Below are 25,034 nucleotides of genomic sequence, written 5' to 3'. Positions count from 1 at the left end.
TTTGGAATTTAACTTTTTTGATCTATTCAAATTTATTACATTTCTTACTATTATATTCGTTTGGATTCATATTATTAAGTTTTAAAAAATAAAAAAAGTTTGAGTTCATATAAGTTCTAATTTTTTAAATAAAATTATTTAAATTAGATCCGCTTTCACTTTTGTTATTTTGAATTTCTATCGCAAATTTAAATTAAGAATTTGTTTCAACAGTCTAGCTTCAAATTAAATTTTCCGACACGAATTTTAGACTACAGAACCAAGTGATTCTTAGATTTTTTGTAGCTGAAAATGAATTCGTAAATAAAATTGCTCTATCATGTCAGATTTTCGAGAAAATTTAAAGTTAAAAATATCACTTTTTGATATTTTTGGGCTAAAATATCTCAAAAATATGACGTAATAGATTTTATTTATGAATTCGTTTATAACGACAAAATATTAAAGTATCACTTACTTTATTGGCTACTTTATGCAAGAAGCAATAGTTATTCTAAAAAAGAGAGGACTTAAATCCGTAGATAAATATATAATCCTTTAAGGACCAGTTATGCTATGGTCGTCCAATAAGTCCATGCAGTCTAACACATGGTACCACAAGTGAAAGCAGATTTAATTTAAATAACTTTATTTAAAACATTACAACTTATGTTTGGATTTATATGATTAAGTTCTAAAAAATTAAAAAAATTTCACCGAAGATCTCAGATTAATAAACAAAGTTATCAAATACTAGAAAAAAGTTTTTAAATAAAATATTAATTAAATAAAAAATAAATTACATTTTGGGTCAAATAAACACGTATGAATCAACAGAGTTAAAAAATCAATTTGATTTTTTTTGACAAAACGGTATTTTTTTTATTTCTCACGTTTTATAGCTGCATAAATTATATTCTTTGATAGGAATATTTAAGCTTAACATTGTTCCTATTAATTTATTAAATTCTTTGCATCTATTAGCAAGCTAAATTTAAAATAAATGTAATGTTCTATTTTAACAAGCCAAAGTAATGAACAGAACAAAACTTTACAAAAAAATTATTTTCAATATATCTTGTTGACCAGAATATGTTTTACCAAAAGTAACAAAATATATGCATATATATTTTTTAACTTACATTTATGACTTACCTTATTATGAAGAATGAACAGAAAAGTGGAAAAAAAGAAAATGAACGCGGAAAAGAGATAAAGTGGAAAACAAGGCATAATTGATTAAATACTATAACTATAAAATATTGTATATTACAAATTTTATATATATAAATGTGTATAATTATATATATACATTTTATATATATATATATATATATATATATATATATATATATATATATATACACACACATTATTCCTTTAATATCCATTCCATATCCGGTATAAAACTATATACACATATACAATTTTAATTATTTATCAGAGTTGTAGAACAATCCCACTTCATAGATCTCTCAACAGCCATTTTCCACTTAGAATATCGAAGATCTCTCTCTAAAATAAAAACGAAAAGTATATATTATTAAGTCTTTATTTTTTTTAACTTTATATTATTACACTGGCATATACACGAAATATATATTTACCATCTTCACTAATCTGAGGTGAAAATTTGGTTACTTGAGATGCATCCACTTCATTTATATCAACTAAACCTGCACCAATGCCAGCTAGAATAGCGGCACCTAATGCTGTTGTTTCAACCATGTTTGGTCTCACTATTTGCAATATACATAATTAATTAAAAAAATTATAAGAAGTTTCCTATGATATTATGACATTGTTTATTTACCAACAGTTATTCCAATTAAATCTGCCTGTAATTGCATTAACAAGTCATTCACAGTCATACCACCATCAACTTGTAAAGTTGTCAGGTTCGTACCTGAATCTTTCACCATTGCTTCTAGTATGTCTCTCGTTTGGAAACAAACTGCTTCTAATGCTGCTCGTATAATATGATATTGTTCCGTATCCTCGGTAATACCACAGATTACTCTATTAAATTGTGTAAATAATATGAAGATGTTCAATTAAAAAGAAGTCTTGACAATTTTATATCAATAGAAGAAAAATAGGAAAGTGTAATACCCGCGTGCATCCTGTTGCCAATAAGGTGCGTACAGTCCCGAAAAGGCTGGTACGAAATATACATCACCAGAACATCTTACACGCTCTGCCATATCTTGCGTTTGCATGATATTACCAATAAGTTGCATATTATCTCGCAGCCAAGATAAAGCAGCTCCAGCAACAGCGACGGATCCTTCTAATGCATAAACAGGTGGAGATCGCGCAATTTTGTAAGCGACCGTAGTTATTAATCCTTGTGTTGAGTCGACTTTCTACAAAAACACATTTTTATATGTCTTTTTATATGTCTAACTTTAATTACTAAACCTCGTTTAATACAAAAAAGAAATTATATTATATATTCTACAATATGCAAATATTTTATATTTTGAGGAAATTTTAATTTTTTGGATTACATGTCTGTTATACATACTGTATTTCCGGTGTTGTAAAGTAAAAAGCATCCTGTGCCATACGTAGCTTTCGCTTGACCAGATTTCAAACATAACTGGCCAAGAAGAGCTCCTTGCTGATCTCCAACACACTGTAGAAAAAAATTTATATGTGTAAGCAATTTGCTTTTTTTACTTTCTCTCAAAAGCATTAAAAATTATATAATTTTGTTAAATTTACCACAAAATGCTCTATGACACTTTGATAATACAATTTCATTTAAAACAAATGAACTTCAAAATGATTGCGAAAATAATAATTACAACTGTAAATTACTATAATACATTAGCAACTTAAAAATAATTTTTATCTAGAAAAGTTTCTGACATTTCTATCAAAAGGAAAAAGAGTTCAATAAGAGAAATTACTCTTAATGTTATTGTTTAAATAAATAATACACAAATATATCCTATATATATATACTTACACCTGCTATAGGTATGCCTGTAAGAACTTCAGGATTTAAAATAGAACTATAAATCTCTGCACTGGATCGTATTTCGGGAAGGATGTGTTGTGGAATACCAAAGAAACGACATAATAAAGGATCCCATTTCAGTGTATCAATATTCATCAGCATCGTGCGAGATGCATTTGATACATCCGTAATATGCAATTGACCCTTTGTAAGATGCTAAATACAAAAAACATTTAACAATGAGATAATGATATTAGGTGTTGGAATTAATTCGTAGCGTTTTACAAGTGATGGGAAGTACTTTCATTAATGTATTTTTTAATGCTCATGTGAAATAAATAACATTCTTTCATTAAAAAACGCTACGAATTAATTCCAACACCTAATAAAATTTTTCTATCTTTGCTTTTTATGAATGCAATTTATTTACCCAAATGAGCCATGTATCAACTGTTCCAAAAGCACACTTCTGTGCATGTATTGCTTGTTTCACACGTGGAACATTATCTATCAACCAGCGTATCTTGAGAGCGCTAAAATAGGGAGACATTGGTAAGCCACATAATGGTTTCAAGTAATTCTTATTTCTTGTTTTATTAGGGACATTATCCAATACATCTTCTAGAGTTGTAGTTGTTCTCATATCATGCCATACTGCAAAGTTAGTAAATTTTAACTCTTTATATAAAGCCCAGAGTTCTCTATATAAAAATCTATATTAGGGATCGGTTTTGGTCAATTCTACTAAACAGCAAATGCAATTGATCAGTTAACAGCCGATTAAGTTAACTGGTGAAACCGGCCCTAAACTTTTTTTGGTAATTATTTAAATAGTTAACTTAATTCCTGCTGTTTTTCCGTCTCCAAAATTGATTTGTTTCAAAGGAAAGATAAATGAATACCTTAATCAAAGTAATTTCCTTTATTTTCTATTATTCTTTTTCTATCTCTCCAGCAAAAACAACAGGGCAATCCCACAACGATATAATGCGGTGTTTTTCGAGGCAATCCATTCATCCATCTATTTTTGGATTCCTTTGTAACTGGAGAAGTGTGTCCATAAGAACATGTTGCATCGATCGGAAAAGATGATAATCCGACGGTGTCAAGTCTGGAGAGTACATTGGATACAGGAGAACTTATCATTCAAGTTCTAAAAGTATATGCTTTTCGCAACATGCAATCAAGCGTTATCATGCAAAAAAAACTGACTGTGCATCAATTGTTGGCTATGGATAGTTTTTTTTCATCAACTCATTATTCGTTCTTTGTCAACGTTCTTTACTCACGTCAAAATCACTGTTTCAAAAGCGTTCAAATCAAACTCTACATGTTCTTTTCAATGGAGTTTCATCATTATACACTTCAGATAATAAATGATGCATTTAAGCAGCGATTTTCTTGAGATCAAAGTAGTGAAGAATGGATGTCGGAAAAAGCTTATTGCAGTTCATTTTCAATCGATTGGAAAATCTCTTTGATGTCGAGAAATTTAACCTGTGAGGATTGAATTACTTTCAGCAATGTCTAAACTACAAAAGACATGCGACTTCACCATCGAAAGCGTTGGATCTGGCATTCTCTAATAGCGAGCGGCAGGAATTAAGTTTAACTATCTAATAGAATACCCCCCTTCCCACACACATATATATATATATATATAAAATCTTAATAAAAATATACTCATTCAATGTTTTACTCAAAACGAAAGAATCTGGCAAAAAAAAAAACGCGATAGTTAACCTCGTGAATTGAGTTATTAAGTGTTAAAGTTGAAAACTTTAGAAGTTAAGATATCTGTCATTTCTAAAAGTCTCCAACTTCAATGCTTAACTCGATTCAGGAAACTGACCATTGCGTTTTATTGTCAGATTCTTTCGTTTTGAGTGAAAACGCATCAAATGAGTATAGTTTTATGAAAATTTTAGTTGAGGGAGGGGGGAGGTAATTATAAATAATTATCAAACTTTTTATCAATCTACATTGAACCATTAAGGCTCGGTTGCACCAATGTTACTTTGATTTTAAGCGAAACTTATCTATCTTGTTTTAAAACCAAAAAGAGACAGGAACAAAGAGAGTTTTAAGCCTCGCTTAAAATTAAAGCAACTGGACCTAAATATGATGTATTGGCTATGTTTCAAAATTGACTGTCTATACTGAAAATCTATAGTGCAAGTAAAAATAAACTGTCGCATTTTTAGTACTGGCAGTAAATTTGTAACACAGCCACAAGTTTATATATATACATAACAAAGAATCTTTAAGCTCGTAAAGTTATTAAAGCTCGTAAAATAAGATGCTTCATATATTACTATATAATTTTACCAATTGCATTGTGCAAAGGCTCGCCAGTCTCTTTATCCCACACCAATGTTGTTTCCCTTTGATTAGTAATTCCAATAGCTTTGATATCAGAGACTGATAGGCCAAGATTCTTCATCTTTCTCACAGTCTCTTCTATACATGCTATAACAGCTTCTAATATTTCTTTCGGGTCCTGCTCCACCCATCCTTCTTGTGGATATTTCTGTTTGATTTCAATTTGATGCAAAGCCACAACATTTCTACGTAACACGTCAAACACCTAAGAATAAAAAAATTTTTTGGGTACATGATATCTGTGCCAAGAATGATCATGTCTTACCAAAAATCTAGCGCTACTTGTCCCCTCATCGATAGCGCCTATCAAAGGCCCAGTTTTCTTGACGTTCCTTGGCATATCGCTCTTTAAAATTTAGAAAAACACGTTCCGAGTGACTAATATTCATGGAAGATATGGTAAGATACTTGCGGTCATCATATCTAGAATACCTACAAAAATAGAGTCTGACTATCGGCTTATGTTTTCGATTGGCTCATATTAGTTTGCCCTCACTATGGCAGCACGAATCACAATATAAGGAAATGGCACGCTTATTGAAAAACTTGTAGCATGAAATAATGTAAAACATTTTTTATTGATGTATTTCATTATAATTATGAGAAAATGTTATAATTGTAAAGAAATAATATAGTTATGAAGAAATATAATATATACAATTTGTTTAATAAAAATATAAAATTTCAAATAAAAACAGTTTTAAACAATGACCAGTATCAAATGTATTCCGCGCACATCTTCGCAAAGAAAAAGCGTCGGTGGGAGAGTAATAAAAGTGGTTTAAAAGTTGACAAAGCGGCTAGTCGAGCAAATGAGCATAAAGGTACCTTTTCATGCCAACATTTGACGTTCATTTTTGACATCGAAATAAGTCATATGACAGAAATTAACGAATATCAAGCGCCAATTTTTAATCTCGAGACTTATTTTGGCTACAGTCCACTTGATTATCGACGAGGTACTATTAAAGATCTTCGGCTTCTTATGGAAATTCGCGTACCTGTTAAAATTTAAGTGATTAAAAATAATAAACTAGTAATACGGTACTAATTTCATGATTTATTAGTTTTGTAAACATGTATATATATTTAAAATTTAATAATACTCGATTTTTATTTAAAATTGTGATTTTTAATGTTATCATTCGAGTTTGATTATCAATAGAGATGATCACTGCAGAGAAAAAAATTGTAATTTTTTGGCAATATATTATATACAATATTATGATTAAAAGTATGCATACTTATTTATACAGCATTTATGTAATAAAAAATCACGAATTTAATAATATATTATCGAAATATTTATGTTAATAAATATTTATGTTAATAATCATAAATTTTTATTAATTATCACCGTTCAATTATCCCCGGGTTTTATTGATAGTCACGAAAATTTACCGAGGGATTTTAATAGTATTTCGTCGGTAACTTGATGCTACAAATGCTTCAAAGCATTTTTTGATTGGTCAATTAGTAAAATTCTTTCTTTTGATTGGTTAATAAGTCAAACGCTTCGAAGCATTTGTAGCGTCAAGTAGACCGCATCCTTTAAAGTGCATTTTCATGAGCAGCTCAAACTAGCCGTTTCAGCGATAAAAAGATCACGTGAAGATTTTTGTCACAAAACTATTAGAACGACAATTTTATACACGAAAAAAAGCAAGAAGCGTTATATTTGACATTTGAGAGACAAATTCGATATGTTGTTCGTATTTTCATGTATCATTTTCAATATTAATACACTGAATTAAACAGTTATTAGATTATTCTGATTGCATCAAATTCTCTATCTGAATCAGCAATAAAAAAAATAAGAATAAATTATGTATATCGCAGTCAACGGTGGTCAAACATTAATACGATCGATACAGTATGTCAGCACTGTCAATAAGTTTGACGCTTGTAATTGAAACTGTTCAAACTACAAAATTTTATAGTCATTACTCTACTTTCTTTTCTACAATTGTGATTGGTCGCGCTGTTCCATTCCGCTGTAATTTCCGCTCCATGGGACGTCGGCCTTAGCGGGATTCTCTAAACGTCTTATCGATGATTGTCGCTATTTAACTATCGATAGCCAATGGCAGGACAATCCTGAAAGAAAGTACGTTTCTCATTGGTTGTCGTTAACGATAGCGACAATTGTTTATAAATGTAATAAAATGTTTAAAGTTAAAGTTGGTTCTTAGCTTCTGAAGATCCAATCAGTACATTAAATAAATAACAATTACCAATAAATTTTTCCTCTTTATTAATTATTAATATTCAATTTTTCTATTTAAATATTTTCTAATATAACATGCTAAATAATATTTTTTTATCTCTTTCTTTTTCTATTTTATTTTTCTCTCTCTTTCTCCGTTGTTAACTGACTCGCTGACTGATAATTATCGGAAGTAGTCGACACTGAAATCGACATTGACTACCGATAAGGTAATTGCTAATCATTTCCTTTGTAATCATGTTCCTGTCGATGAGTCATACTTCCTTTTGGCTACACATAAAAAAATTAATCTATTTACGGTCAGTCTATCTACGCGATTAATCTATGGACAATTCGTGGGCGGAAAAGTGGGGCAGGGAGTGATGGGAAGGGAAAACAGGAGGCGTGACTCAAGATAGAGTTATCAAATCACGGCTGATCATAGCGGACATTTGTCAGAAGAGTGCAAACGAACCTTCAAACAGTAGCCTTGTGAGGAGGACATTCCCTGTGATTGTTCTTGTGATCATCTCCTGTGAAAATCGTCATCGGCAAACGCGATGGAGACGTACGAGAGCGTCCTCCTGGTGAAATCCGAGGTGTTTGTCTTCAAAATTCCACCAAGGTCGACCAACAGGGGTTATCGGTAAGCGCGAGACGCCTCTTCATGCGACGTTTCACTGGGCTGTTCAATATGTTATCAGTGACGGATCCATAGTTTCACGTAAAGACGATGTTCGAGTCGCTCGAATAAAATAAAGATAATACATATTAAAGCGCACCGATGGTGCGTTTTCCATGCTTCTGGAATCGATGCGATGATCTCAAAATTCACGTTCTGTCACAGGGCAGCCGATTGGAACCTACAGGAGCCCTCCTGGACCGGACGCATGCGATTGGTGTCGCAAGGCGACAGCATCACAATAAAGTTGGAAGATAAGATTACGGGTGAACTGTTTGCCAAGTGTCCTATTGAACAGTATCCTGGGATAGCGGTAGAACCAGTTACTGACTCATCAAGATACTTCGTTCTGAGGATCCAAGATGACAATGGACGGTCAGCGTTTATAGGTGTTGGCTTCTTAGACAGGTCTGATAGTTTTGATCTGAATGTTGCTCTTCAGGATCATTTTAAGTGGTTAAAAAATCGGGAGCAGATCGAGAAGGAGAAGGAAAAGCCAAAACAGGAATTGGATCTCAGATTTAAGGAAGGCGAAACTATTAAGATTAACATGAAGATTACCGTAAGGATGTTTTATCATATATACATATTTCAGATTTGTTTTGACAAATTTGCTGTTATTTTATTCTTTAAAGTGGTTCGATGTTTCTTTAAATTAAAATTAAGAAAATATTGTTCTAAAATAATTAAAAGAAAGGTATAATAGGAAAAAATACAATATTATCATTTGTATGTCTGCGTCCAATAATTATTTCTTCGATCTTTGAATGATTTTTTAGGAATACTCTGGTTTTAATTTTCTATTAATATCCTTTTTAATCTTTTTAGAACTGGCTATGATATGATTCAATATGAAAAGTCAGATTTTTTACATTAAGGACATTAAGGATCTTGATAAAATTGTCTTGCTGAATATGGATGACCCAGTTTTAAAATAATCTTTTTACATATTTGTCACTTAGAAAAAAGATGGCAGTGAAGTTGCTTCCAAATCCAGACAACGTACCAATCCAGCTATAGGTTTACCGCCTCCTCCAGGTGGTGTTAAGATTGCTCCACCACCAGCAAAGACTCCTACTTCCTCACCGGCGCATAAGCCATTACAAAGTCAAAATCAAGATGTTACGAGTTCAGAGTGGGGCGAGTTTGCTAGTGCTTCTCAATCAGCATCAGCATCAGCACCTGCACCTGCATCCACAGTGGCCAATGCCAGTTGGGTGCAATTCTAACTTTTAAAATATATGTATATAATATTATACATAGATATTTTACTTTAGTATATACACATAATGATTTTGAAATGGATGATCAAGCTTTAGAAACATACATTCCACTCTCTAGAATCACTGAAAGTCAAATTTCATAGTAGTGACTATTTTATATAAATAGTCTTGATGCTATGGACAACTAAAATCGTTAAAAATTTTTGATATTAATGAATATTGATAAATATTATCTTAATTTTTAAATTCTTGAACTGATAATTTGAGACTGATAATTTATTTAATGGCATACAGTGTTAATATGTAATATTAAACAACGTGCCTGTTTATATAAACTTGCAAAACATTTTCTTGAAATTCTAGGAGAACGTTTTCAGATTGGTACTAATATAATCTTTTTTTTTCTCAAAATGGAATATGAGTATCTAAAATTTAACCATTTATGCTAAAATCATTCTTGTATATTAAAGTAAATAAAATAATTGATTATATATGTACACACATATGACATGATAGACGTATTAAGCTAGAGATTTTAAGGTGATTATTGAAAGGATGTCTTTATGAATAATGGAAAGAGAGTCTGATGTATATTTTCCAATACTATATAGCGTGCAATGAAAATTATAGCAACATTCGTTAAAGGGGTTATATTTTTCCAGTGAAAAAAGAAGTCTTAGCAGGAAAACTTTAATATCAAACTTGTCTAAGAAAAATATTTTAAAAGATGACTCAAATTATCGATTAAAATTAACTTTTAGAGATATGATGTTTTCTCTTCTGCGATTTATATGAAAAAGTTTTACTTTGCAAATTGATTTATATTTGTTTTTTATTTTTTTAATAAATTGCCCTCTTCTCGATTGTTGTACGATTCTCCAGCACCCTGTATAATAGTATTGTACTTATAAATATCGTTCACAAAAACGCACCTCAATTGCTTTTGGACATTCAGTGTATTTGGAGATAGCATAACATAATTTTTTGTATGTGTAAATGTCGATATATATCAGATGCATTTAGTGCCTTGTACAAACTAGTCCAATAAATTAGGGGCAAATTCGAGGCAGATTGCAATAGTTAATATATGTGTATTTAGTACTTACAGAGGCACAGTATGACATTCAATTTATTCATCTTATTTTCAATTTATCAATCATTATCTTCAAATATAATATATGGAATGGTTTCTTTTCGGTCTAATTTTTGTGACTTCTGTGATCGGCTGTACATAAAAACAATTCTCAGCATTCAATAATGATTTTAACTATTTCTTGATTTGCACAGAAAGACTTAATGAATACATATTTGTGTATCTGCAAATTTGACAATATCTTTGTTTTAGTTAAATATTTTATATAATTTGCTTTATGTTTTGAACATCGTATAATGCGCAAAATATTGATAAGTTGAATGCCGTCTTTTTATTAGATATATTATTCAATATATATTTTATTTATTCATTATTATGTTAATTAATATTGTTGAAAAGCACAGTATTAAATCCTAAGGAAGTCACAAACTTCCTAAAGAAGCTTTTTGTTATTTATAAATCATTAAATTATTTCTTTTATACATAAATTGTGATTTTTATTTCAAGCTTTTCCGACGAAACAATTTTGCAAGGTATCGATTAATATATTTTGCGTATTAATAATAATATATTTACATAAAAACATTAATTTTAATTGATAAAGTATTCTCTTTTTATATTTGCTCGATTTTTGCAAAATATATTAATACGTATTAATATATTTAAAATTTATTATAATATTTAATATTAATATGTATTAATATATTTTGCAAAAATCGAGCAAATATAAAAAGAGAATAATACTTTATCAATTAAAATTAATGTTTTAATAGATTATAAATTTTATAGTCAAATTTAATGATATATAGTTAATTTTCCTCCAATGTTAACTTCTTAATTAACATATATTTATAGTATTTTCTATTGCGTAGACATGTTTTATTGATTATTCAAGACAGTATATATAATACATATCTCCAATATATAATAACAAAATAAGTATTTCGCCTCGATCGTTAGCTGCAACATTTGTAAATATTACAAGGCCTATTGTAAAAATAAGGCCTGATTCCCTTATACATTGAGTGTCCACAAAGTTACTTATTCAATTTTAATACATTTGAGCCAAGTTAGATTTTTCATTGAAATAGCAGCAAGTCGCGTAAATCACGTTTTAAATTCACTCTTTTCTCTAAGCTAGTTCGTTTTTCGTCTCGCATGTGTTAATTGATAAATTCTTGCCGAAAAGCTTAATCAAGAGATAAATATTCAATGATATATAAAAGAAGTATTTTCACATTTTTATGTATTTCCCAATATGTTTTGTCCCAATCGCAATTGAGAAATTAAACGATTAGGAAATTATATCTCGAATTTTATATAAATTACGTATTAGATCTTAAATAAGATTATTAAATTAATTAATCTTCTGTTCAATAAACAGTAGAATAGATAAAAATAGATTTTCATCTACATTCGAATTAAACTTTATTTTTTTTTTAATCTTTAAGGATAGTATTCGTAAATAACTACTTTACATCTACATATCTTATAAGCATTATGTATAAATTATTATTGAAAGGATGTTATGCCGAAAATATTTCAACACACGTCTGAGAAATATATGTAAAAAATTTCGACATAAAGAGAAATAATTGTCTCTCCGAAAAGATAGAGAGTTTACTATACTATCTCTATTCTCGTTAATTAGAATTATTCTTATAAATTGTACAATGTTATTTACATTATCCTATGCTAAATTTTAATGTAAAATGTAGAATAATCTTGTTAAACATATTGTTGGTGTGAATCTTGTTGAATGAGTGTTTAGATGCAATTTCATATTATATATTTTATTTCTTTTTATTTATAGGAATTGTCTCAAAAAGGTGCGAAGTGACAGCGAAAAATAAGAAATAAGAATAAGTTGTATACACATTAGCATCGAATCAAAGAATTATTAATATTTAACATTAAATGTAAAAAAAAGAAAACTTTTATATCATACACAAGAAATATTCTTCGAATAATAATAGTAATTAAATGTACATGTAATAAATATTATTTTTAAAATTAGATCGATACAGATTTATTGATATTAATGAAAATTTTGTTGTAGAAATAGATATTAAAATACCTAAGAAACAAATCATTCAATATTACAGACAAAATAATTAAGTAAAAATCAGATTTTTCTTTTAGAAATAATCTTAAATTTCCTTAAAAGTTATCAATTTCAACAAACATTTACAATTCCGAATATTAGTAGAAGTAAATACTTATGTGTATATTCAAATGATTTTTTTAATAGAATTTTTTTTTAATAAAACAAATTTTAAGAGTAAATAATAGAAATTCTATTATTATTCTATTCTTCTATTTATTGTAAAAATTCTTTATATATATATATATATATATATATATATATATAAAGCTTTACATATTTTGCTTCCAAAGTCAAATTTGTTGTTAAAATTATTATATAGATTTTGAAAAATACAATTCTGCTGCTATTTCACATCTTTCTTGAGACTTTCCTGTATGTTAAAGCTAATCTTCAGCTTTAATCAGGTACTAATATATCAATTATAAACATATAATCGTATTACAAAGTGATATAAACGAAAAACAAGTTAAAAGTATATCACTTGTGTCTATTCTAGTTTGATGTATATGATAATTGAAAAAATTATTACAATGTACTGTATTATATATATATATATATATATATATATATATATATATATTATATACACATACATATATATGTTATATGTATATGACATTCCATATTTTTTATTTTCTGTAAACATGTTGAAAAGATAAAAATAAATATTAGATAGAAGTTAAGAATTTAATCTCGAAATTGATAACGGCTTGGATCCGGTCTGAATAAAGAAGTAATGAAATTTTTGTATATTTCCTCATATATATTTTTCTCCAGAGATATATAATAAACAATTAGTGCATCCCAAGAATTATTGCGTCATGTTATAAATAATACTTTGCAGGGAGATAAGTCGTTATGGCATGAGAAGTTATTCTATCACATGTATAAACGACTGATTTGTCAATAATGAGTCATCATCATTATCATCACCATCAACAACGTTTATTGCGTGCAACATTAAGTCGCAAGCTGCGCATAGCCATAGCACGACTGAAATGTCGTTGTACTGGGCGCTGAAGCTGTCCACTGACTAGAGTTGAAACATCATCACATTCTACACTGGTCAATACAACGAAGAGTACACCTAGTACCTATGATAACAAGTCATCGTATCATTAACAATTTTTGTTGAAGTTATTCATGAAAGAAAAAAAGTTCTATCTTTTCGTAAAATTGTTTAGATAAAACTTTATTTTAAAAACAGATGCAAAAAATAAACACTTTATTTAATTGTTAATGCCCACAAAAGATAGATAATTTGTATATTTATTTCATTAGTTTACGTACCAAACCAACGATGATCAGCAATGTATACACATGCATACTTGCGAGCGGCAGTGACTCGACCTCTTTTAATGCATCGGCAGCATCAGAGAGATCTGGTTTTAATTCCAATGCATGGCGTAAGTGTACAGCTGCTTCTTGAAAATGTCCATATGCCTATAAAATGAAAGTGCGGTTAACATTACATTTTATATTAGTATATTTTTTAGTATATATATATATATATATTTTTTTTTTTTTCAATGGATAATCATCACTTATTTATACATTTCCCTTCATTCATTCATTTTACTCATATAAATATTCATTGAAACCATCAAAGAAAAGAGTTGTTAATCTTTATTATAATTAATAAAGTATTTTGTAGATATGTTTATTAAGAATATCCAGTTGGAATTTCAGTGAATATATTTTTTACATCGCTATATCGCAAATTATTGTCCCTATACCTTGAATATTTGACCAAGTGTAAGATATTGCTCCCACGCATTGCGATCTGGTGGTTGCAGTTCTAAAGATCGTCTGGCTAAATACGTTGCATCATCCAAGTAATGTTGTACCAGTAATACTCTAGCCAAATTCAAAAGCACTTCTGCATTATGTGGTGATACAGCAAGTGCTCTACGAAAGCATTCAATCGATCTTTGTGCATCACCTTTTATACGCCAGAAATTTCCTATCTGATTATACAGTTGGACAGATTTTGGTTTCTAGAAGAAATGGAAGAAAAATTTATTTAAAGAAAAATTGAAAGTTATATTATATAAAACCTTCATTGTATTTGATATATGTTAAAAAGTATAAAAAAATAGTTTATTTAAAAGACATAAGTGTTATGATTACAATAGTTTATTTTTATTTATTACAATAGTTTATTAGTATTTATTTTTTATTTATTTTATTACAAGAGTTTATTTTTTTTTGCTTCACTGAAAAATGAAAACGCTGGAATCTTTGGCAATTTCATAATATAGTATTTAATTATCAGTGTATGGTTCTTACACTGATATCTAGCGCTAATATACATTAAATGCTTTGAAATATATACCTCTCGCTTTGCTTTCTTCAAGCGTCTCTCGAGCAAATCAATGTCAACGTCGACAGTTTTGCCTCCATTCTTCTTGAACATGAGTGCTACATTAGGTTCTGGTACCAATGGATGCTTGTTTCTGTTAGCTACGCCGATCAGATTATCGTAGTAAGTAAAATTTACTGGCTTGCCACAGTCCAATATTACGTTGTCGCATTGCTGACCAGAGGCGCACGTCACCTGCTCATTCGACACTTGCGAGGACAGTGGAAAGGACTCGCTGATATTTTGCGTATCCTTCAACACGTATGACGAAAGTCGTCTGCCAAGGGGACCAAAGTTAGGGCTGTTAACACTGAATGAACAGCAAGCCACACACAAAACGCTAACTACAGAAAGAAAAAGAAAATTATGTCATAAATGGTATCACTGTGTATATGATAAAAACACAAAAAAAATAAATAAATAAAACGCATGCAGGTAGACTGTAATATGATACAAACTTAGTTGCAGAAAGACTACGCAATAGGTATCTGGTTTTTTTAATTTAAATAATTAAGCCATAACTTACTATACTTTTTGTTTAGCTTATGAAAGTGTCTAGCATATTACAAATTTATAATAAATGTGATAGCGCAATGCGACGATGGAAAGGAAGAAAAAACGAAAGAAAAAAACCGAGGGCACAAGCTATAATTTTATAACCTAATAACGCGAACCTGGGCAAGGTAATTACACGTTCGGCTCCTTACCTCTCCTGACTGGCGAAACCTTTGCATTCCTGACAGTATAGCTGCACTTTCTCGTGCTTCTCGGACGTCGCGGTCCTGCTCCAGGTCTGGCCGTTGCCGGTGACCACGCTGCCCGAGAGGATGTCAAAGATTGGATCGTCTTCGACCGCGCTCACGAAGTCGGTCGTTTTCACGACCTTGTCAGCGGCATTCAATCGCCAGGATGTCCGCGAGTTCGTCAGTCTTATTTGCAGGACTAGCAGGCAAAGCGCATACCTCCCTTCGGCCCACGTCAGTCGCATCCTTCCTGGCTCCTGAGCCTTCCTCCGCGCGCGTTCGAATTGTTTACAATCTCGCGATCGGGAGTGAGAGAGAAAGAGAAGAGGCATCGAGGTGCAGTGAGGTGGAAGGGGAAGGAAATGGTGAAGAAAAAAAAAGGAAGGGTCGAGAGGAGATCGAATTGATCGAATAAGCTGAACCTTTTATTCTAAAATGCAATTGCAAAATGAGAGAATAGGTTTCAGAATAATATACTAAGGCTCGATTGCAAAAACGTTACTTTAATTTTAAACGAGGTTTAAAACTCTCTCCCTTTCTGTTTTTCTATCGACTTTAAAAGAAAGAGAAGATTTTTAAACTCGATTTAAAATAACGTTGGCGCAATCGAGCCTAATCGTAAGAGTTCATTAAAATTAGCTTAAATCACTCATATGCGATGATGATATAACGTATATATAGATGCATACATAAATTGATATAAATACAATGTACTTCTGACTGTTTCTGACTGAAGTCAAATATATATATCGAATATATGTTGAATAAAAGTGGGAAATGAGAACGGGAGATTTTAAAGTAGAATAATTCGACCTCGCAAGAATTTCCAAAATAGAGAAGTCCGAGCAATAAACATCGGCATGAAATTAGTTAGATAATTATAACCAGCTTCATGTAAAATGATTTATAAACAATTATTAAATATTTACAATATTAAATATTTTTACTATTAAATCAATAATTGAATACATAAAATATTATGTATATATGATTTTTTATATGTACATTTTTATTAGCGTAAAAGATTATATTTTTTTATTTTATTTAAATATAAAACTATAGCTTCTACTGTATTCTTCTTTTCTTCTCTAATAAATTAGTAATATTTAATAATAGTAGTATATAATATATATATTATATATATATATAATACATTCAAGAATGCCTTACTTTAGGATTATTAAACTTTCCAGCAATCCTCCTACGAGACTATTAATTTATGACGATGAAATCTCTCTCTTGTTACAAATTAACTCGAACTCTTGTATGTATAATAATCAAGTCTTGTATTTTTCAAAGGATTTGGGAACAGTATCAATCTGAATAAATTTTTTGAGTAATTGTTGAATATTTACATATACATATATTTTTGATTCTCAGATTAGAAATTTTAGTTAGAAAAAAGTTCAGAGGTTTTAATATTTCATTATCGTTCTATTAAATATTTAGAATCAACTTATACATTATAATATAAACGTATATATTATAATATAATTATACATTATAAATAAAGTTTTTTATGCTCTTCTTTTCATACGTTTATAATATAAACCTTTATAATATACCTGGTCTGTTGTACCATGGTAAAATATATTGCTTACACTTCGACTCTTTTTTTCATTAACTTAAAGATTAATTCATTTCAGAATAATAGAAAATACATAACAATTGCAGAATATATCACTTCTTAGGAAATTGTCACCTAAATGTAACGAATGTTTTGTTTGATATTGAGGCGAGAGCGAAAGAAAACGAGTTATATTAGAATATAACATAAAATTGTAAAAATTCTGGCAAGGCAATAATGTATAAAAATATTAATATAGATTGGCCACTTTTAAACTTGCATCTTGCAATCAAATTCACAAAACGGAGCATCACTCTCAATTATCTGTATAACATTATTGTGCTACTAAATTACACATAAAAATCTCATTTACTCTAAAGAATTTCAAAAACATTTAAAAAATATTTATATATTTACAGTGTAGATAAACTTTTAAATACTGTCGCTTCGTAAATAAAATGATAAATGTGTCTGATTGTATCACAATTCCAATGCAATAATGTTAAGCGTTTGGATTTTTTGACATTAATTCTAAGTCAGAGTCCATCATATCCTTTACAAGTTCCTGCAATATATATGAATTATAATATATATAATATGAAATATATAGGAAATATATAGGATATTATATTTTTGAGAATTACTTGCATTTTTTTAAATGTACAAAAAATTACCTTAAATGTAACTGTTGGTTTCCATCCGAATTTGTTTCTTGCTTTTGATGCATCACCCAGAAGGACATCCTGTCGAACAATAGGAAAAAAGCAATTATAAATATAAATTAAAATTATAATATATTATAAAACTTATCTTTCATTTTTTTACATTTCGGATATCTTACCACTTCGGTTGGACGGAAGAATTTCGGATTTATGCGAACTAATACTTGACCGGTTTGTGCGTCTTGTCCCGTCTCATTCACGCCTTCGCCTTGCCATTTAATTGTACGACCTACATATTGGAATGCCACTTCTACAAATTCTCTCACGCTATGTGTTTCTCCTGTCGCTATGACATAATCATCTGGTTGTGCTTGTTGAAGCATCAACCACATTGCCTGCATATTGTACATGGCAGTTTATGTCAAGAAACTTGAACTATTTAATTAATCTATAAAAGTCATGAACATAATGTAATAATGTAATAATCATGAAATGTTACTTACTTCTACATAATCTTTCGCATGGCCCCAATCTCGTTTTGCATCTAAATTTCCTAATTCAAGTACATCCTGTAGACCTAAATGTATTTTCGCTATAGATCTCGTCACCTTTCTTGTAACAAAATTCTCTCCTCTTCGCGGACTTTCATGATTGAATAATATACCATTGCATGCAAACATATTATACGCTTCTCTGTAATTTACGACTATCCAGAAGCTATATAATTTTGCACAAGCTAAAATGAGAAAAAAAATATATAAAATTATTTAATATAGATATAAAAATTTAATATAAAGATGATTTAATGTAAAAGTATATATCTTTTTCTTTCAATTACCATATGGAGAGCGTGGATAAAATGGTGTCTTTTCGGTTTGTGGAACTTCCAGTACTTTGCCGTAAAGTTCGGACGTTGATGCATGATAAAATTTTACAGATTGTTCTAAGCCGCATGTACGTATCGCGTCCAATATTCTTACTGTTCCTACTGCGTCTACTTCTGCAGTATATTCGCTTACTTCAAAGCTTACCTTGTAACAAAATAATACATCACATATAATTTTCAATTTATTTAATATACGTATTAGTATTGATTAATACAAAGTATCTCAGAATGTCCGCCAAATATTTCATGCGCATATTTAAAGCGACTAAACTGAGTCGAAAAGTCCTTTACTATTTTGCAATTTTCGTAATAATTAACAAGACATTAATTACTGAAAATCGCCGAATATTGGTTTTTAATAATTTTTTTACTCAAATACTATTAACTTTACAGAAAAACAGCAAGAGAAAAAATTGTTTATTTCCTTTTCATAGAATTCTGAGAATTTTTTAAGAATTTTTTAATACCATTTTTTCCTGTGTTGGAAAAATAATTGTCAATAAGAAAATACAGTACTAAAAAGTTGATAAAAGTTCTGAAAAAATTCTTTGAACTCTATAAGAAGAAAATAAATAATTTGTATCTCTTGCCGTTTTTTGAAATTGATAGTATTTAAATAAAAAAATTATTAAAAAATTATTAAAAACCAGAATTCAGCGATTTTTAACTAACATCTTATTAACTACTGCAACAATTGCAAAATAGGAGAGGACTTTTCGACTCAGTTTAGTCTGCTCCAGCACACGAAATATTTGGAGATCATTCTGGGACACTCTGTATAAGTATGAATCACATACATATACAAATAAAATACATACCATAACATGACTTTGTGCTGCGAGATTATAAATTTCTGTCGGTTGTATCGCGCTAATGACTTTGATTAAACTACTGGAGTCTGTCATATCACCATAATGCAGCTTCATTTTGCCTTGTCGATGACATTTTGGATCCTCATAAAGATGCTGAATACGTGCAGTGTTAAATGAACTGGCCCGTCTGATAATGCCATGCACATCATATCCTTTTTCCAGTAAGAATTCTGCCAGGTAAGAGCCATCCTATAATAGCAACAAAAGATTGAAGACAATATAAATTTATGAAGGTAGTTTCATAGCGAACACAAGGCAATTAAAATAACATGCCTACGTATAATAACATGTTTGCCAATGTAGATTTACTTTAATTTCAGTTTGATTTACTTTTTATGCTCATTAAGGATTAAAATAAAAGAGTTAAATTAAGGTAATTAATCTACATTGATAAAAATGATCTATATTAGAGATTAAATTGATATTTTCTTCATTAAAATTTAATACTGCAGTTTTAGTTTGAAAATTATACATTTCGTCAAGTCAATATATTTTATGACAACATTAAGATTAATTAAAATTAAATTTAAAAAATAAAGTAATTACCTGCCCGGTGATACCTGTTATTAGAGCGACACGTCTATCATCGCCAGTTGCCATGTTGAATATAACACAAGTACGCGTACTTCAACAAACAAGTAAAGTTTATTGAGAACAATTGAAAATATTTTAAATTTAGTGACACAAATCGACACACATATGGCATATCATTTTTTTTTCTCGGCATTCAATTAGTAACAAACATATTGAACGACACTTGTGTCGACTGGTCACCAAATGAAAAGTACCTATGTATCATCTATGCCATAGCAGATAATGCTGATAATATTTATCAGTAATGCTGATAATATTTATCATTAAACGATATCAAGTGTTATCAAGCGAAAAACTAGTGTTTTTTATATAAATATTCGTCCTTTTTCTCTTCCGTGCTTTCTATTTTCGTTGTTTATTTACAATTATCTTTCCCAGTTCCTCCTTATTTTTAAATATAAATATTCTTCACATTAAATTCGCATTCCATCACACTATTTGTGAATCAAGAGAAGAAAGTTAAGAATTAATTATTAATAAATTATTAATATATTATTTCTTCAGTACTAAGTTTTTCTGAAATCTTCTTCTGTCATCCTCCAAACACATATCTTAATCCTGTCTGAATTGATATAACGATACGAATATTTAAAATTCTTTCAGATTTCCCATATAGTTTTGTATGGTATTCACCAAGGAGAAGCTCAAGTCCAGAGTCTGGAGCAATCTGGAGACTCTGGAATCTGGAATGACTGGAGTCCCCGGTCCTGATTGTCCGGAAATGAGAATAAATGTAGGTAGACGTGGAATCCGTCTACTGGCGCCTCTATGTGCACAAAGTACATAGAATTATATAGCCATAGATATTTTCGACGAGTAACGCATCTACAGGAGGTAACACATTCACAAAAGGTAATTCTAATCAATATATATATAAACTTTATCAAGTTTTCGAATTTTATAATATTTATCTTTATAAATTTTAACATAAAATATTTCTTATTTCGTTGTATCTTATTTCATCTATTTATTGAATTTTATTTTATTATAAGTATAAAATATTTCATTTTAAAATGAGAAACAATCTAATTCTGATATAATTTAAATTATTACAAAATTTAAATATATTTGTGAAAACATTAAACGCATTTCTTTTTTTTTCAAAATATTCTAATTAATTTTTAGATTGATAACAATTAAGTCAAAATGTCAGCAATAAATTATTTTAAATAAATTACATTGTTAAAAGGTGAGGAGAAAGTCACGTTCAGTATATAGATGCTATCAAATACTTGAAATTAGAGTGTATCTAAAAATCTGCTTTTAGGATTTTGTTTAGAAATGATGTAAAGTATAATTAAACAATGAAACATATTTAATATATTTTTTCATTATAATTTAATTTTATCTCAATTATATATATATATATATATATATATATATATATATATATATATAAATAACGATGCTGTTCTTTTGGTCAATTACAGAAATTTTTTGAACTGGAACTAATCGATTCTTCCTGTTTTCTCTTTAGTTATCCAAAACACAAAATTTTCGGAAATGTCAAAAGGTTTGCGGGTTATCATCGTATTGTGATCCATAATTATTAATATCAAAGTGTTCACTTTGATACTATTATAATATCACTTCGTGAACTTTGTCATTCACTTTGTTAAGGCAAAGAGAGCATATACGGCGATAACTCGCAAACTTTAAATTTGGTACTTCTGAAAAAAATATATTCGTGAAAGCTTCAAAAGTATTAGCAAAATCTCTTCGTGAGCTGTTCATTTTCTCAACAAATATAGATATAACTGCTACGTAAAACATAAATTTTAGAGTCTGATTGAAATTTCGGTTTCGGTTTCGATTTCGGTCAAAGATCAGAGTTTCAATTTGATTTCGGTTTCGACTGAAATTAAGAGAAGATTTCGGTGGATAAACTGTACAAGTTGCAACGAGCCGGTAAACGTTCAAAAAACAACTGTTCGATTTTAATTATTAACTCATTGATTAAGCATTAAACAATTTGAATATAAACTTTGATGATCCTAATAATCCTTTTAAAGAAATCAAATCACAGTTATTATGTGATTTGATTTTTTTAAAAGTTGAGGATACAATATTATTATATTATTATAGTTAGATATTTTAATAAAATATTATTTTTTAAAGAGTAAATAAATTTGTTATATGATTTCTGAAAATCATACGGTCTCTGTAAAATTAATAAAAAAATGTCCAATTCCGACCGAAAAAAATGTGATTTTATTAGCTTCTTTCTCTTTTTTGTTTTTTTTTTTAACTAAGACTTATCTAAATTTCGGTTTCGGTTTTTTGTTTTCGACAATTGAATGACAACCGAATATTCGTTTTCGGTTTCCGGAGATTAAAATGTAATTTCGATCAGACTCTAATAAATTTACATCTTTGTTATGTAGTAGTTTATATTAATAGTTTGCTGGATTAGCGCGAGTGGAAGAAATTATATAAAACACGTATATTAGTCCCCAACTTCCGATTATAATGTTGTATATTCTTTATGCTAAAATAAAAAAAACATTTCACAATAAATAGAACTAGTTATAATTCGTGAATGCACATATAATATGTAAGAACGGAAAATTTGATTTCTGGTTCCAAAACGAATCTTCTTATTTAACATTGTTGCTCGATGCCAAAATGTTCCATTGATGTTATATTATATAAGCTATTTCGATAGTAAGTATATAAAACTATAATTGCGACTCTCGCGTGGATTTCCGTAGGATGTTGTCGATGCTGAACATCGTCATTTTGGTGATACGTCCTGGAGAATCTATACGTTCGATTTCGGTATCCTTCGTCATGACATTTTTTTCATTTGTTTCAGTGATTTCTTGTTGTTCTTCTTGAAGTTTCGTCGAATTGGATAAGAATTCGGTTGATATCTGCAATCATATCAAAACCGCGCTTCAGTAGTGTTATCAGAAATGCTCCGTAAAATTGTATAGCCCGAATATCTATATATAGACACGATTCATTCCTGGAGACTAGCTTCAGATGTTGAGAGACTATACGATATCAAAGAGTCAAGAAGTAATATTACGGAGGATCCTCTCTTGCACAAGGCTTACTAAAGCTTAATTCTCTGTACCGATAATCCTTCCGGTCTTCCATCATGAGCGAGTACCCTCTGTCGTCTCGTTCTCCTACGCCTGTAATTTCCGTGCTCGAACATTTCACTGGCGGACGGGTCCAAGGTCCAGTAACTTCCCTTTCCGGCTGTATGACCTTCGCCATCATCCGTGCTCGTCCGGTCTCGCGGTACCTTCACGAAGCAGTCATTCAGGCTGAGGTTGTGTCGTATGCTGTTCTGCCAGCCCTGCCGGTTCTCCCTGTAGTAGGGGAACCTGTCCATGATGAACTTGTAGATGCCGGCAAGCGTCAGCCTTCGCTTCGGCGACGAGTTGATCGCCATCGCGATCAGAGCGATATAGGAGTACGGTGGCTTTTCATGATGCGGCGCGATCTTATAGCCGATCGGCGGTCTCGCCAGGACTGGCCAGGACGTCTGGTTGAAGGCCGGCCAGGCGACGTCGGCACGCAGCATCTCCGGGACCAGGCTAATGAATTCGTACGCACGTTTTATGGGGAACATTTTGTCAATCGGAAAGATGTACCAGTATTCTTGACACCGAGCACGTAGATCGCACGCTTGATCCTTCGCGTCCGCGAAGAGACCATGAACCTGAGGACAACTGCTTTGTTGCATCGAGAATACTTCCTCGAAGATCTTCCTCGAAGAAACGAAAACCGCGTCGTTTGCAAGTCGTCAAAGTGTCAGGAGGCTTTTAATATCACTCTGTGCTTCGATCTGTGTTATCCTTTCTTTTCTCGACAATGGAAACGGTTCCGTCAGGATGTTCTGGCGCGACGTATCACTCGATGAACCGTGAAATTGAAATTACATCACGTTCTCACCGTTTTTTTCCTTTGTCGCGATGAAAACTGAAAAGCACCGTTGAATTTCACTGTATATTCTCGCGGGAGAAATGGAGTCGCAGATGTAATGTCGCACTGGCGTAATCCTCTCGAGGGAGAGGACGCGGAGCACCCTGTTGATCAGGGCGCGAACTCGCCGGAGACTCCGTTACATCCAGTTGCCCTAACGAAGGAGATTTGTTTAATTTGACACTGGGGGAATCTAGAGGTTGGCTCAACCCCGCCCATCGGTGGTTTTCCAGGGAACTCCCGTTTACGCTCTCGTGGGGAGGAGATTACCTATCCGGGACCGCACTACGTGTTTTATTGCTGTTTACACACATGCTGTTTCAACACCCACGCCGGCAGTAACTGCGCCAATATATAAACAGTGTTGCGATAATTATATCGAGACCAAACGGTTTCTCGGAACGGTCTTTTCCTCCTAGTTGATCCTTCCTTACAATCGATGCAAAGGCTCGCACAGAGTGTTAAGAAAAAAAGAAAAGAGAGCAGAAGTCAGACCGAAAGTTGCTTTTAACTTTCTCACAAGATCGATTTTTCGATCCATGTTCAATCAAATATCATTTAGTAACGTTTACACTCCTTCTCTGCCTTGGATCTTTTTTTAATTTAACAAGTCGTATACAGTGATAAATTAATTGGATATGTAAATAAGACAAGAGTGAACGACTATATTAAAATGTAAAACTCATATAATATGTAGACTCTACAAATATATACTTAATTTAACTTTTGATTATGATAATGTGACCGGAATCGTTTCTGAATAAATGGATAAATA

General features: G+C 30.6%; 5 protein-coding genes across 6 annotated transcripts; 1 reads left to right on the top strand and 4 right to left on the bottom strand.

The window, feature by feature from the left end:
- Positions 1 to 1,327: 1,327 nt before the first annotated feature.
- Gk1 (Glycerol kinase 1) lies at positions 1,328 to 5,771 on the bottom strand. Its single transcript, XM_011061904.2, has 9 exons — positions 5,592 to 5,771; positions 5,273 to 5,531; positions 3,375 to 3,598; positions 2,954 to 3,160; positions 2,507 to 2,617; positions 2,092 to 2,345; positions 1,793 to 1,998; positions 1,587 to 1,718; positions 1,328 to 1,494 (listed from the first exon to the last, which is right to left on the bottom strand). Exons 1-9 carry the CDS (start codon positions 5,664 to 5,666, stop codon positions 1,409 to 1,411), a joined length of 1,554 nt encoding a protein of 517 aa, XP_011060206.1. The 5' UTR covers positions 5,667 to 5,771; the 3' UTR covers positions 1,328 to 1,408.
- Positions 5,772 to 7,925: 2,154 nt separating this feature from the next.
- LOC105149465 (NECAP-like protein CG9132) lies at positions 7,926 to 12,464 on the top strand. The gene is made up of 3 exons (XM_011061903.2): positions 7,926 to 8,178; positions 8,380 to 8,776; positions 9,177 to 12,464. Exons 1-3 carry the CDS (start codon positions 8,093 to 8,095, stop codon positions 9,441 to 9,443), a joined length of 750 nt encoding a protein of 249 aa, XP_011060205.1. The 5' UTR covers positions 7,926 to 8,092; the 3' UTR covers positions 9,444 to 12,464.
- Positions 12,465 to 13,379: 915 nt separating this feature from the next.
- Positions 13,380 to 16,104, bottom strand: LOC105149464 (uncharacterized). Its single transcript, XM_011061901.2, has 5 exons — positions 15,707 to 16,104; positions 14,973 to 15,276; positions 14,374 to 14,634; positions 13,928 to 14,080; positions 13,380 to 13,731 (listed from the first exon to the last, which is right to left on the bottom strand). The coding sequence occupies exons 1-5, from the start codon at positions 16,072 to 16,074 to the stop codon at positions 13,573 to 13,575; spliced, it is 1,245 nt and encodes a 414-aa protein (XP_011060203.1). The 5' UTR covers positions 16,075 to 16,104; the 3' UTR covers positions 13,380 to 13,572.
- Positions 16,105 to 17,082: 978 nt separating this feature from the next.
- Gmd (GDP-mannose 4,6 dehydratase) lies at positions 17,083 to 21,077 on the bottom strand. 2 transcript variants are annotated; one of them, XM_011061900.2, is made up of 8 exons: positions 20,957 to 21,077; positions 20,276 to 20,354; positions 19,676 to 19,918; positions 18,810 to 19,002; positions 18,475 to 18,707; positions 18,151 to 18,366; positions 17,984 to 18,052; positions 17,083 to 17,874 (listed from the first exon to the last, which is right to left on the bottom strand). In XM_011061900.2, exons 2-8 carry the CDS (start codon positions 20,327 to 20,329, stop codon positions 17,812 to 17,814), a joined length of 1,071 nt encoding a protein of 356 aa, XP_011060202.1. In that variant the 5' UTR covers positions 20,330 to 20,354; positions 20,957 to 21,077; the 3' UTR covers positions 17,083 to 17,811. The 2 variants fall into 2 exon arrangements, with proteins under 2 accessions (XP_011060202.1, XP_087262524.1); XM_087406398.1 differs by having other exon boundaries at positions 20,276 to 21,058.
- Positions 21,078 to 22,587: 1,510 nt separating this feature from the next.
- LOC105149462 (forkhead box protein C2) lies at positions 22,588 to 25,033 on the bottom strand. Its single transcript, XM_011061899.2, has 2 exons — positions 23,403 to 25,033; positions 22,588 to 23,196 (listed from the first exon to the last, which is right to left on the bottom strand). Exons 1-2 carry the CDS (start codon positions 24,018 to 24,020, stop codon positions 23,002 to 23,004), a joined length of 813 nt encoding a protein of 270 aa, XP_011060201.1. The 5' UTR covers positions 24,021 to 25,033; the 3' UTR covers positions 22,588 to 23,001.
- Position 25,034: the final 1 nt, after the last annotated feature.

The sequence above is a fragment of the Acromyrmex echinatior genome, chromosome 5, assembly GCF_024713525.1.
Source record: "Acromyrmex echinatior isolate Ae372 chromosome 5, ASM2471352v2, whole genome shotgun sequence".
NCBI classification, from domain to species: domain Eukaryota; kingdom Metazoa; phylum Arthropoda; class Insecta; order Hymenoptera; family Formicidae; genus Acromyrmex; species Acromyrmex echinatior.
Note: the sequence above shows the minus strand (reverse complement) of the source record. Positions and strands in the feature narration are given on the sequence as shown.

Excerpts from the sequence above, each read along its gene's own strand:
- Gk1 (XM_011061904.2), bottom strand. The coding sequence starts at position 5,666 with ATGCCAAGGAACGTCAAGAAAACTGGGCCTTTGATAGGCGCTATCGAT. Across the intron at positions 3,599-5,272 it reads GCCTTTGCACAATGCAATTG|TATGGCATGATATGAGAACA; the intron begins GTAAAATTATAT and ends CTAACTTTGCAG. Across the intron at positions 1,999-2,091 it reads TGGCAACAGGATGCACGCGG|AGTAATCTGTGGTATTACCG; the intron begins GTATTACACTTT and ends ACAATTTAATAG.
- LOC105149465 (XM_011061903.2), top strand. The coding sequence starts at position 8,093 with ATGGAGACGTACGAGAGCGTCCTCCTGGTGAAATCCGAGGTGTTTGTC. Across the intron at positions 8,179-8,379 it reads TCGACCAACAGGGGTTATCG|GGCAGCCGATTGGAACCTAC; the intron begins GTAAGCGCGAGA and ends GTTCTGTCACAG. Across the intron at positions 8,777-9,176 it reads AGATTAACATGAAGATTACC|AAAAAAGATGGCAGTGAAGT; the intron begins GTAAGGATGTTT and ends TTTGTCACTTAG.
- LOC105149464 (XM_011061901.2), bottom strand. The coding sequence starts at position 16,074 with ATGCCTCTTCTCTTTCTCTCTCACTCCCGATCGCGAGATTGTAAACAA. Across the intron at positions 15,277-15,706 it reads GGTTTCGCCAGTCAGGAGAG|ACGACTTTCGTCATACGTGT; the intron begins GTAAGGAGCCGA and ends TCCCCTTGGCAG. Across the intron at positions 13,732-13,927 it reads TGCTGATCATCGTTGGTTTG|GTACTAGGTGTACTCTTCGT; the intron begins GTACGTAAACTA and ends TTGTTATCATAG.
- Gmd (XM_011061900.2), bottom strand. The coding sequence starts at position 20,329 with ATGGCAACTGGCGATGATAGACGTGTCGCTCTAATAACAGGTATCACC. Across the intron at positions 18,053-18,150 it reads TCTTCCGTCCAACCGAAGTG|GATGTCCTTCTGGGTGATGC; the intron begins GTAAGATATCCG and ends ATTGTTCGACAG. Across the intron at positions 17,875-17,983 it reads AACCAACAGTTACATTTAAG|GAACTTGTAAAGGATATGAT; the intron begins GTAATTTTTTGT and ends TATATATTGCAG.
- LOC105149462 (XM_011061899.2), bottom strand. The coding sequence starts at position 24,020 with ATGCAACAAAGCAGTTGTCCTCAGGTTCATGGTCTCTTCGCGGACGCG. Across the intron at positions 23,197-23,402 it reads GAAGACCGGAAGGATTATCG|ATATCAACCGAATTCTTATC; the intron begins GTACAGAGAATT and ends ATATGATTGCAG.